Here is a 12,016-nt window from a genome sequence, read left to right as displayed (position 1 = left end):
TGGTGGAGCTGTATGTCATAATGTGGGGGTGCAGGAGCTGGCCCCTAAATTAAGAGCTGTGAACTGTTCTAATGTGTTGAAAATATGATGGCGATGCAGGGATTGGAGGGCTGGGGAGCCCAGCATTAGCCAGGCATCTGCAGGACTTTGTATTGGCCTAGATTGGTGCCTCGTTAGCTATTTTAAAATGGGGAACTGAGTTTAAAGGAGACACTGAAACAGCTGCTGAGGCACAAAAGAAACGTGGGTGAGCCACTGCCCCATCACAGCAATGGCTGAGGATGCCATATGGGGAGTATGGGGAGCTATGGCATGGGCATGTGCTGCTGTAGGGTGGGCTGGGGCCGTATGCTGCTCATCAAGAGGGGTTCAGGGCAGCACTGGTCCCATCAAGGCTCCATTTGTCCACAGCTGCTCTTGCAGCTGCCAGCCCTGGGTCTGATGCAAACTTTTGCGTATGTCCCCCATCCCCCCCCAGTTCTCCCCAAGGGGAAACAGAGAAAGAAATGAAACTTGGATGAATCCGAACACATCAAAAGGGTAGTTGTAAAGGGGGCTGTTGAGTTGATTTAATCCTTCAGAAAAGAAAAAAAGGAAAAACAAAAAAAGAAACAGTGAGTGGAGTATCTTTTTTAAGTTGCCTTTGATAGCTAACCGCAGTCTGTGCTCGTGAGCGCTCTGCTCCCCAGCTGAGGATCGTGCTGGGTCTATTTCCAGCTGAGAAGAGATAGCTTGGCAGTGCCTGGCCGAAGGTGCCCTTCTGCAGCTGACCCCAGCAGCATCTGCATGGCAGTGCTGTGCCTGCTCCTGGGCAGCTGGCTGTGAGCTCTGCAGGCAGATCACACCTCTGTCTGCTCCCCTCCCTTTGTTTCCAGGGCTCCTGAGCACTGGCAGCTCCGTCCTGCTTCCTGTGGGGTTTCTGTGCAGACCAGAACCAAATCACAAAGGCCTTCTGCTCACATTGCTCTGTCTCTGTGTGGGTCCCTGCCCAGAGGACAGCTGCATGTTTCTCACTGCAGCGAGATGAGCTCATGGCTGTGCAGGTGCCTTTTCTGGCAGGGTGGCACACATGGTGTGGGGGACTCTGTCCCTCTGATGGCATCAGTGCCCTACATCCCAAATCAGTTAATGCTGTGGGCTGGTGATGCACGGAGATTTTTGCAGGCTGGAGGTTCCAAGCCCAATGGCTGTTGCTGCAGGGCAAGAGCTGGCACAGCCCCAGGTGCAGCACTGCCAGGGGCAGCATTTTGCTTTGTACCTCATCTCAGAGTGGAGTAACAGAGCATTGCCCATAGAACTAAGGGGAAATGCACTGAGAGGTGCAGTGCAGACAGCTGCCTCTCTTTTAATCTCTTGCCTGTGTGCTTGGAAGTACGCTCTTCCTCATTGCGCCTTGCCTCTAGGTTGTGCGAATCCAAAGCTGAAAATGAGATTTTGAAACGTTTTATTTTGCTGGAACTCTGAAATGTCAAAGCTGTGGGTGAAGCAGGAGGAAGGAGCTTTCTTTTTAAGGCATGCTTTTCCCAGAAAGCAGCTGCCTGGAAATGCCTTTGCTGAGAGCCACCTTAACATGGAGTCCATTGCAGACTGGTGTGAGCCACAGAAGAGCATCCTTTGGCCCCTTGTCACTGTGCTCTGGTGCCCGGGGCTGGATGCCACCAGCCATGTGGGTGCTGCCTGCACAGCAGGGCTGCTGGGCAGTGCAGGACATTGTGTGCTTCCTCACCACAAATCTGACTCATCGGTGCTTAAAAGGAGGATCGTTTTATGCAGCAGCTTGCTTGGGAATTGCCCACAGCCTGGAGGGCAAAGCTTGGCTCTAAAAACCTTTGGAAGGCAGATGTGAGCAGGAAAATGAGGAGTTATTTTCTCCCAAGAGTGGTGTTTCCCATCCCTGTGAGTTCCCTAGCCAGGAGGTGCTCTGGGCTGCCCAGTATCATGGCTAAGCCGTGCAGCCCCCAGGATGGGTTCACAGATGGGGAAACCCTGGCACAGACATTTACAGGGTGCTGGATGCAGAGTGGGACCATCACAGCTTGAGGTTAAGGGATAGCAAGTAAGGGAACAGCACTGGATGCAGTTATCCTGATGGTCTGGGAGCATTGGAGTGTGGGGACTGTTCAGATACCAGCTGGGAACAAGAAGCTTTGGAATAACCTAAGTTGCTCCAGGGAAGGTTCAGGCACAGAGACAGGGAGTGGGGGGAGTCACTGTCCCTAGAGGTGTTTCAGAGCCATGGAGATGTGGCACATGGGGACATGGTCAGTGGGCATGGTGGGTGTGGTCTGGGTTTGGACTTGGGGATCTTAGAGGTCTTTTCCAACCTCAGTGATTCTGTGGTTTTATGAGCTCTTCCTTAACACAGTTTTGCCATGATGACCTCTGGAGGAAGATGCTCTTTGCTTTCTGCATGGTTTATCTGGGGCCACACAGATCTTCCCTCACAGTGGGTACAGAGCCTGACCCCAGCTCGCACTGCTGCACTGGGAGCATCGCTCCATGCGGCACTGGCACCTATCCCTGGTGCTGTGCACCTGTAAGCCTTTAGTTCCTTATTTACTGAATCGTTTAACATCTCCCTTCCCCGAGCTGACAGCAATGCGGGCAGGACCTCGAGGCGGCTCTGGGAGCTCACATTAAGCTCCATCAGTATGTGCTGTATACTCTGCTTCCTGTGAATGTGCGCACAGCGGGAGGACGAGCAGGAAGGCTGCTTCTTGCTGGCAGGATTCCCAGATATTCTTGGCGTCGCAGATCTCTCCTTGCATCGTTGCTGTGGCCCTGTTTGAACAGAAAACAGAAAGTGCTGTGGCAACAGGAAGGCACAAATCTTGGTGGGGGGTCAGCAGGAGGGGATGAATGGCTGCCACAGCATCCGGGCAGTGATGTGACTGTCCCCTCTGTCCCATCTCCTCCAGGAGCACGGCTGCAGGTGGAGCTGAGCTCTGGCTGTGCTGCATGGTGCTGCTGTTGAATGCTGGGCAAGATGTGGGGCTGCCAGGTGTTGAACCCAGGAGGTGTCCCAGCATCTCCCGCGGTTCTATTGGGCTGTGGAGCCAGCACACTGTGTCCCAGCTGGGGCTGTGCTTCCTTCCCTCCTTCCTCCCATCCCTCCCTCTCCCCGCAGCCGGCTGCTGCCTGTTGACTCATCAGCAGCTTCCCTCGGGCTTTGCTGCAGAAGGGGCAAGCAAGATTCTGCAGCACTCTGTGTATCTCTTGGAGCTGCGCTGTTGTTTTAACATGAGATGCCTGGGTTGTTTTTTTTTCTGTTTGTTTGTTTTTCCCACCCACTTCCAGCCTATGGTGGAATTGTGTGAGCTCAGGGCTCCATCGGGTCCATGTGAGCGGGTTCCTTTCTCAGGAGCTGCAGCCCCAGTGGAGTTGTCAGGTTTTGGGGTTCCCACCGTGGGAGAAAAGCATAGGAGCATCAGCATGGGTTGGGGCACACTGGTTTTGTATCCAGTGCTTGGAGAGGAAATGAGCATGATTGCCTTCCTTTGTTACTTCTAATCATTTCTGCTTTCCAGCCTGCTTGACAAATCCTCAGGTATGCTTTCAGTTTTTATTAGTTTGCTGAGGGAAACTTGTTAATCCAGCACAGGATCAGCTGTTCTGTGCCTGGTGCTGCTGTTGGTCATCCCATGGAGCTGAGGTGAGAGCTGCACTTCTGCGAGCTAAGCTGAGCCTGCAGGACCATGCCCATGGCACCTGGAGAGCTGGTGCTAGGTTGGAGCTTTTGCAGTGAGTTTGAAGAAGGTCTGGAGGATGCGCTGAGGCACTTGTCGCTTCACAATAGTGTGGTGGTGGGAAGGTGAGGGTTCCTCTTGGCCACCCTCTGCCTCTGGTGACTCAGAGCTGGAACTGTCCTCCTGTGTTTCAGGGTTCCGTGTTCAAGCAGTGATTCAAAGTGCATTGCAGAGTGTGGCTGCTGCCCATTCAGATTGCTCACAGCCTTGCTTCCACTTGGATGAGTTTATGCACAGAGGAGACCCATGTGCCTGCATGGTGCTACCCATGGGAACACATAATCCTGTGCCCCAGCTTTGGTCTGAGCTTCAGCTGCACTCCCTTGGTGGTTACATGGGGTGGGTTTAGGATTTGGGACCGGGAAGCTCCTGCTTGCAGAACAGCAGATGCAGGACTGCTGCCATTGCTCACAGCATCCTCCTCTGCTCTCCATTTGTAGGTGTCTAGGAATAAAAGTTGAGCTATTGCATTATTGAAATAACTGTGGAAGCATTATCTGCCTAAGACAATTAATTCCAGATGCTTTAATGTTAGTAGCATGGCTGAAGTTACATGAAGAAGCAACATTTTTTGTCTTTCTGTATTCAGCAGACGTACATATAAGTCTCCCTGCCTTCACTGGTAGCAGCCCTAAGCTGTGTTACTTTGCTTCCCACCCAGACGCTGCCATGCTCTGGTCAAGCAGAAAAACAGCTGCACTCTGTTGCTGGAATCAGAGCTGGGACCTGAATAATTCATCTGTTGAGCTGAATCTTGGGGAGATGTAGCTTGGAATATAACTGAGAGAGAGACAGGAACATCAGCACTCTAGTCTTCATCTTGTCTGCTGTGTATCGGGCTTTTATATGGTGATAAACAGCTCCAGAACGAAACTGGAAGAGCTGTCTGGGCTTAACAAGATGGCTCTTTGGTTCCTCCTGCTCCTTGTTTTCCTCTTTTTAACACATCAAAGAGGAGTGAATTGCTTTCTCCAGGGAGGACTGCATGACTCCAGAGGGCTGGAAGGACCTACTCTGCTCACAGGCTGCTACCAGAGAATATTTGAGATGCAGAAGGCAAAAGGGAGTGTTTTCCTGATGGCCCCTGTTAACTGTGGCATAGAGATCCAAGGACAAGTTACAGAACCTGTGTGCAGTGTCTGCATCCTAAGGACCACCCAACCACTCCCTGACATTTGTAACAAAATGAGGTTCTCAGAGGGGAATTTGCAAACCTGAGCAGCCCAACTGTGGCCAGAGCCATAGAACCAAAACAAGGATTTTTGCAGCTGGGACATGCCCTGTGCCAGCAGCTGCCAGAGGAGAGGCTGTGCAGGATGTACCTGCAGAGCTGCGCAGTGGCAATCGCTGTAAATTTGCAAATGTTTTCAGAGCCCATAATGCTCATTTATAGCAACCCCTGCTTGGGGAGCACCGGGAGTTCAGCTGGGAAAAGCCTTGGCTGGCCCCCACCTGGCTGGGACATGGAGGTGCCTGGCACGGTGGGGTCCCTGGCTGCCCCCCAGCAGGATGGGATGCAGGACATGATGCGCATCCCGCAGCCAGCCGGGCATTACGTCACCCACAACCACGCTCACTGGCTGCTGTACTGGAGGGCAGGATGATGCTGCAGGCAGTGTTAACCCTTCCTGAGCAGCCTGGGCAGCACAAAGGGACCATGGCTGTGCTGAGAGATAGCCACTGGCGTTTGTGTAGTCATGAAGGGGAGGTTGGGGGGGTTCTGGGTGCAGAGCTGCTGTTTCAGGAGCTTGGTGCATCCACTAGGGGCTAAATCCAGCTGCTTTGTGCCCCTGAAACAGCAGTAAGAAGCCAGGCAGGAGCTTCAGCTCTGAGCCATGCGTTTAACCGTGCCCAGGTGTTTAGAGCAAGTGCTTTACTTGAAGGTTTGGGTTATACCAAGCAGGAGGGAGGCTAAAAGGAAAAATACCGCAGTCCTCAGTTGCAGTGCAGATTTCAGTCAGCTGGGGACCGCAGGGCTGGAGCTGAAGGTACACAGCCTTGCAGCCCATCAGCAGCAGTGACAAACCATGCACTTATGGGGAGCTGCTCCCTCTTATGTAGATGTACCAGGCAGGGCTCCGTGGAAAGATCTTTTGCTTTAAATATGGTAAGGTGCTGGCAGCAGGCTGGCATCACAGCAGGGGGGAGCACAGCTGAGGGTTTGCATTCCCCACCTTTGCCCCCCTGAGCTGATCCTGATTCTCTCAGTTACGTGTTTGTGTGTTTGCAAAGACAGCTGCCAAATCTTGAGTCCCCTGGAGTGGGAGTTGGGTGGGAGCACTGAACACACTGTGCTGCTGCTGGGGCAGCATCCTCAGCCACTTGCTGGGACCTGATCCCACATCCCAGAGATGTTCCTTCAGCCGCCCCCCTGACCTGTGTGCTGCTTTCAACATCAGGCCAGTTCATGTAGAGCCTGACTGCTGTAATATCTCCTTAGATTTCCCCTTTTCTTCTTTGCACTGAGCTTTCAAACTGTCATTTTTGGCTTATGGTTTTACAGGCTTTCAGAGGAGCCATAGAGGTGGCATAACAACCATCAGTAAATCAGGGCTCAGGCACACAGAGGGTCACAGAGTGCTGTTTGTGGTGCAGCCCCCTGCCCTGCCACCCATTCTCCATTGTGCTCCTTTTCTCTCACCTTTCACTCTGCTATTCGGAAGCAATAGTGCTTATACAATCCATGAGCTTACATTGGTAAGAAGCTTGGGTGTCTGGTCTGACTGCCTTCTGGATACTATTTTAATAAACAGAAAATGAAAATCATCCCTTTAAATTGTAGAATGCCTTTTTAAAGTTGGAGTGTGCTGCAGGAGAATTCCCCCGCGAGCAGAGCTGGCAGCATAGCAGGATCAGCATCCTCTGAAGGTTGCTGGCAGAATTATCTTTCCACTGACTTTCCTAAGCTGATTTATTTATGGACACTGGACAGGACTATTTTAGACTGGAATGTAGGTAGTGAGAAGATGAGTGGCTGAAGCCTTCATTGTCATAAAGCAAAGCATTTTCGGAAGGGAAGCACTGTGCAGGGTTATTTATTATTTCTATCTGGTATATTAAAAGGGAGAATATAGGGGGGAAAAAAAGCCATCTTCCTTAAGCCAAAATGAAGCATTCCGTTTACAGAGATGATTAACCGTGGGAATTGGCTGAGTGTGTTTTATTACCACATAATCTTCTCCCAGGATAGATGTGATCCTCGAGAGTGTTGGGGTCCACTTACTCCTTTCCCTCAAGTGCCCTTGAGACCCACTTGCAGACTAATGGCCTCAGGTTTGTTGTGCTTTTCTGGCTGATCCCAATTTTCAGCCCTTCGTTTAAATAAGCTCTTGATTGATACAAATACTTTTAAATGCTGCCTTGCTAAATAAAGGCATAAACTCCTGCTCGTGCTTTCATTTTTGTTTCCTGCTTTGCTGTTGTGCATCCCCTGCCCATCTTCCCATTTTGGAGCACTCTGTGACTCTGGCTATGAGTCATGGTGGTATTTCCATCTCCATACCGGGGTCACGCTCCATGCTCTCCTCTCAGCATCCTCTGTACCTCTTGCTGTGTCCAGGCTGTGTCCATGTGCTCCATGAAGAATCTCACTCTGCTAGGTGCCCCATTAAGGGCAGTGAGGCACTGTTACGGGTTGCCCAGAGAGGTGCTGGGACCTGGTTGAGCCGTGGATGTCCCTGTTCATTACAGGGGACCAGGTGACCTTTAAAAGTTCCTTCCAAATCAAGTGATTCTATGACTCTGTGAGTACCCAGAAGCTCTTTGCCATGTATGTCAGCATATCAGGAGGGAATGTGCTTCTTCAGAGTGCTGTTTCACCCGCTGAAACTGTATGTAAGAGATGTTCCATATCAGTGCTCTCTCCTATGGGACCAATGAGTGATGGATGCAGCCGTTGACTATGAGCTCCACAGGACCCGTTCTTCAGGTTTGGGAGGTGCTTGGCACTGCTGCTCCAGGTATGTTTCAGATGCTGCTGCTGAGCAAGCATGTGGGGCACCGTTAGGTCTTTGTGTCTTCGTTTACTTGGTGTTAATAACAAGAAGCAGAGAGCAGCTCTGTAAGTTGCAATGAGCAGAAGACCCTTTCCATTTTGCAACACTGGGAGAAGCCACTCTCCAGGTATACCTGGCAGCAGTGCTGTTAGCATCAGCCCTCACTTGAAGCTTTGTGATTGCATCACTGAGCTCTTTGCAAAGCCAGGCAACACACTCTGAGTACCTGCTGCAGTGCTGTGCCACCGGCTGCTTGTGTAACGGGGATTAAGGAGGTCAGGAGGCACAGCTCTGAAGGAATGCTCAGTGCTGCTGGGTGACTTTTCTCCCACTGCTCAGAGCTTTTGACTCCATGAGCTTGTTGCTGCTCAGCCCAGGGCTTGCTGCTCTGCAAACCACCCTGATCGTGGCTCATGGGACAGAGAGTTTCAGTTTTGCTGAGAGCACATTGCTCCAGGGTATTTAATGGGGCTGGGAGCTCCTTGGAGGAGACTCCTGAAGCTCATTGGGTGCACGCATATTTTCAGTGTTATTACTGCTGTCTGCATTAAATACATTAAACACAGACATCGCTGAATCCCCAAGCCCTGTCCTAGATTACAGTGAGCTCATTTTAAAATCTGGAGACTCGCAGAGCGGTGCTTTCATGGCTTTACTTTCAGATCCTCAGCTGAGATTTGGAGGAGCTGTCCTCAGAGTGTTGAGACGTGTGGTTATTTTCAATCCACTGATGGGGAAAGGAAGGCAAAGGAGGCTGCCTGCTTTGCTGAGGATCTCAGCAAGTCATGGAAAGTTGCAGAACCTGATGGTGGTGGTGCAAGGAGGGTGGGAGCCCCAGGCTCTGCACGGCTGTTGTTCCAGGCAGAGCAGCAGCTGGGAAGGGATGGCGGTGCTGTTTGCTGTGTTTCTTTGCAGCATTTCTGTGTTGACATCTGGCTGGGAGGTGGTATTTTGGGGCAGAAACGTGAGCTGTGCAAATACAGCAGCAAGCTCCAGCTCCCGGCTTTGCGGAGATCTGTCATCTGGCACCGCAGGCTGCTTCTCATTTCCAGCTCGTCCTCTGCTTGCATGTCATTACATGTGACACTGTTGACGTGTGCATGGCAAGTGTCATCCATGTTGCTGCCGACTTGCCAAGAAGCGCAGGCGAAGTGACAGAGAGTGCTGGGCAGGAAGCCTGCAGCCAGTGCTGCTGCAGTGTGCTTGCTGCTGCTTAGAGCGCATTGCTCCGAGCAGCATGGGATGTGGGACATGGGATGTGGGACATCTCCATGGCCAGGCATGGGGCTGCAGGCATCATAAACCAGGGCAGAGACAGGAGCTGGAGGCCTGCACAGAGCAAGTAGGACTGCCCTTGAGCATCTCACCCCTTCAGCCCAGCACCAGCATCCCATCTCATTGTGCTCCAGTCAGTGAGCAGTAATGGGAAAACTATTGCCATGAGGAAAGCTGCTCATCGTGGATATAATTTGTAAGGGCAAAGGGAAATGACCTTTGAGGGCACTTCTCCCATGGTTGGCTGAGTTACACTTTCAGTGCTGCATCGTGCAGATGCTCTTGGTGCTGTATGAGCACCAGGACTGGCTCTCTGGGCAGGCAGCTGGTCAACATTGGTGTTTCCAGTCCAGCCCCAGCTGCCTGCTTGGTGCTGGGAAGGGACAGAGGGCAAACCCCAGCTCAGGAGGATGGGTGTGCTGGCTCACTTGGCACTGGAGTATGCACGTGGGAGGCTGCTGGCAGCAGGCGTGCAGCAGCGCTTGTGAGGCGGAGAGGGAGCAAGGATCCCTGCAAAGTGTAAAAGTGGCTTAATTTCTCACAGCATGAAGGGTAATCATGTAACTCCTGCAAAGTGGGAGGGTTCCCGCAGAGACCCCGACACAAAGCCTCCCGGCTGCTGATCCAGGCTGTGATCCGTGGGGCTGCACCATGGGAGGGGGAGGGGGAGAGGTTGGTTCTCATTGAGAAGCATCCAAGGGGCTTTAGGAGTGATGCTAAAGCCTGAATGTGGCAGTGGTGCCAGTGTTATTTCTGTAGAGGTCAATGTGATGAGACTGACTGATAGAGGCTGAGGCATATGGAGGCATGAGCCAGCAGAACGAGCCTCATTCCCAGATCAGTAAAAGCAAATTCTCTATATGAGCTGTGCTTGTACAAGCCTAAATAGGGGCACTTTTTGTCTGTGTCCCCATGGTCATTGCAGCTGGCGCAGTGTTGTGTGGGCAGAGCAGGCAGGCGAAGTGCAGATTCCCTGCCCATGGGAACAAACTGTTTATCAAAGTCAGAAGTGGATATTTTTCTGGTTTTTCATGGTTTTTTTTTCCTCTTTGATGACATCAAAACTGTTCATGAAAAAATGAGCCTGAGCCGTTTGTTTTGGTGCTGTGTCCCGTTTACTCTGGCATGCAGCAAACCCTCCTCTTTCTGATGTGATGGCAGCCACACAGCTCCATTCCCGGCAGCCAGAGCTGTTTTCTTGCTGGTGGAAGCAGCCCCAGCCCTTCAGGTCCCGTCCTCCTTCCTCAGGAGCTAGCAATGAACGCTTTAAGTTACTCACTGCTGATTCCTTTCTCCTGTTCAGCAGTGCCTCATCTCCCTCCTGCCATGAGATGTGTTTTCATTTGTAGACTCAGAGTATCGGTGCCATAAGTGCACCCTCATGGCCAAACATGGCCTCTGTGCTCCCAGTGGGATGCTTTGTAGCTGTCTCTCAACCTCTCATTCCTCCCTTCCAGGATCATACCCCAGCTGGAGAACCTGCCTTCCCCGGTGTCCCCCAGCAGCCTGCCAGGCTCTGAGATTTCGGAAGCCACAAGGACGTACCTGCAGGGTGTGAGCCGCTACGACCTGGACGAGCTGGATGCCTGCTGGTTGGAGCTTGTGAACATGGAGCTCAAGGAGATGGGTGAGTCCTGCAGGGCTGTCCGCTGAGCAGGCGTTGGGTCTTTTAAAGTAATCATCAGCACGTTTTGTTTGAGCACAGGTAACTGGACTGGGAATTTGACCGCTGGCACTTCAGTGCCCCAGTGGTATTTCTGTGGGTCCCCCCCTACTGAAGCTGAGGGGCTGTCAGAGGCATCTCTGGGCTCCAGGATGGGGCTGTCTCTACTTCCACTTCCCGTTGCACACAGTCCTTTAGCCTCTAGGAAGGTGGCGGGCAGAGAACTGCCTTGTCCAGCTCGGTTGGGTTAAACTTGGCTGGTTTTATTTCTTCAGAGTATTTGGTTACAAACACAATCCCTGAAATGGTTTTCAGATGTGGGGCTCCCTGGTTGATGGATCACTTGAAGGCTGAGCCGGGGCTGGTGCCGCGGAAGCGGGGCGGGGATGCTCCAGCAGAGCCAGATGTGTGCTGGCCACATCCTTCCCATGTATGTGCCATGAGGCTGATGGGTACCAACCCAGAGCAGCTCCAGTGCTGCACCTGGCTCTGTGCAGGCTGCATGCTGGGCTGGCACTGCATGTGTATGGAGACACAGCACACAGACAGATGCACCTGGAGCTGATGTCAGGATGCAGCCAGTGCATTGCCAGTGATGCTCTCTGAGCTAGCTGCATTTTGTTCCTGCAGCTCTGTCATTCATCAGGCAGTAAGCTTTCACAAGAGCAGTCCTGGGGGGGTATCCATACAGAACAGGGACCGCAGTGTCTAGTGAGCTCTCTGTAATAACAACTGTGGATGGTAATAATGAGCCCAGGGGATTGCAGCAGTGGTAATGTGAAGAGACTCACTGCCCATCAGCTGATTCCTCAGTCCATTCTTGTTGCTATAAGAGCTCTGTAATTACTGTGTGAGCCTGAAATATGCTGGCAGCTTGGGAAAACAGTGTTTGCTGTGTGAAATCTACTGCAAATGTGGCTGTAGCCCAAAGCTGCGTACGATCTCTCCCCATCCCCAGCTCTCCCCTTTGCACATCAGGGCTGGCTCTGGTGCAGTTCTTGCAGTGCCCCGCACCTGAGGGGCACAGCTCTGAGTCCCTCTGGGGCTCAGCCTCTGCTTCCTGCAGGGCAGGGGCCATGGGGTGTTCAGCCAGGTGGGAAATGGAGCTTTTGTGCCCTTTAACACCTCACCCAGAGGGCTGCAGCGTGCGCAGGGTGGTCTGGAGGTGATCCGTAAATAGCGCTTTCTCCCGGAAGCCCTCGACATTAATGACATGCTGAGATTTCCAAACCAGCTTTGCTAATCTCTGAGATCATTGACATGACTTAACTGGAGAGCTGCAGCCTCTCCCCAAATTCAGAGAAGTCAGAAGTTATCTCCCAGCCTGAAGAGATATG

General features: G+C 52.2%; 1 protein-coding gene across 9 annotated transcripts in view; it reads left to right on the top strand.

The window, feature by feature from the left end:
- Positions 1-12,016, top strand: part of JADE2 (jade family PHD finger 2) — a 56,850-nt gene that overhangs the window by 18,594 nt on the left and 26,240 nt on the right. For all 9 annotated transcript variants that reach the window (XM_085532196.1, XM_085532201.1, XM_015875775.3 and 6 more), the window contains one exon: positions 10,474-10,643. In XM_085532196.1, coding sequence (XP_085388322.1) covers positions 10,474-10,643 — 170 coding nt within the window. The remainder of the gene's footprint in view (positions 1-10,473; positions 10,644-12,016) is intronic.

The sequence above is a fragment of the Coturnix japonica genome, unplaced genomic scaffold (genome assembly GCF_054131305.1).
Source record: "Coturnix japonica strain WE unplaced genomic scaffold, WE-NBRP24 Scf048, whole genome shotgun sequence".
In the NCBI taxonomy this organism is placed as follows: domain Eukaryota; kingdom Metazoa; phylum Chordata; class Aves; order Galliformes; family Phasianidae; genus Coturnix; species Coturnix japonica.
The sequence above is the reverse complement of the archived record's forward strand: the minus strand, read 5'-3'. Positions and strand labels throughout refer to the sequence as shown.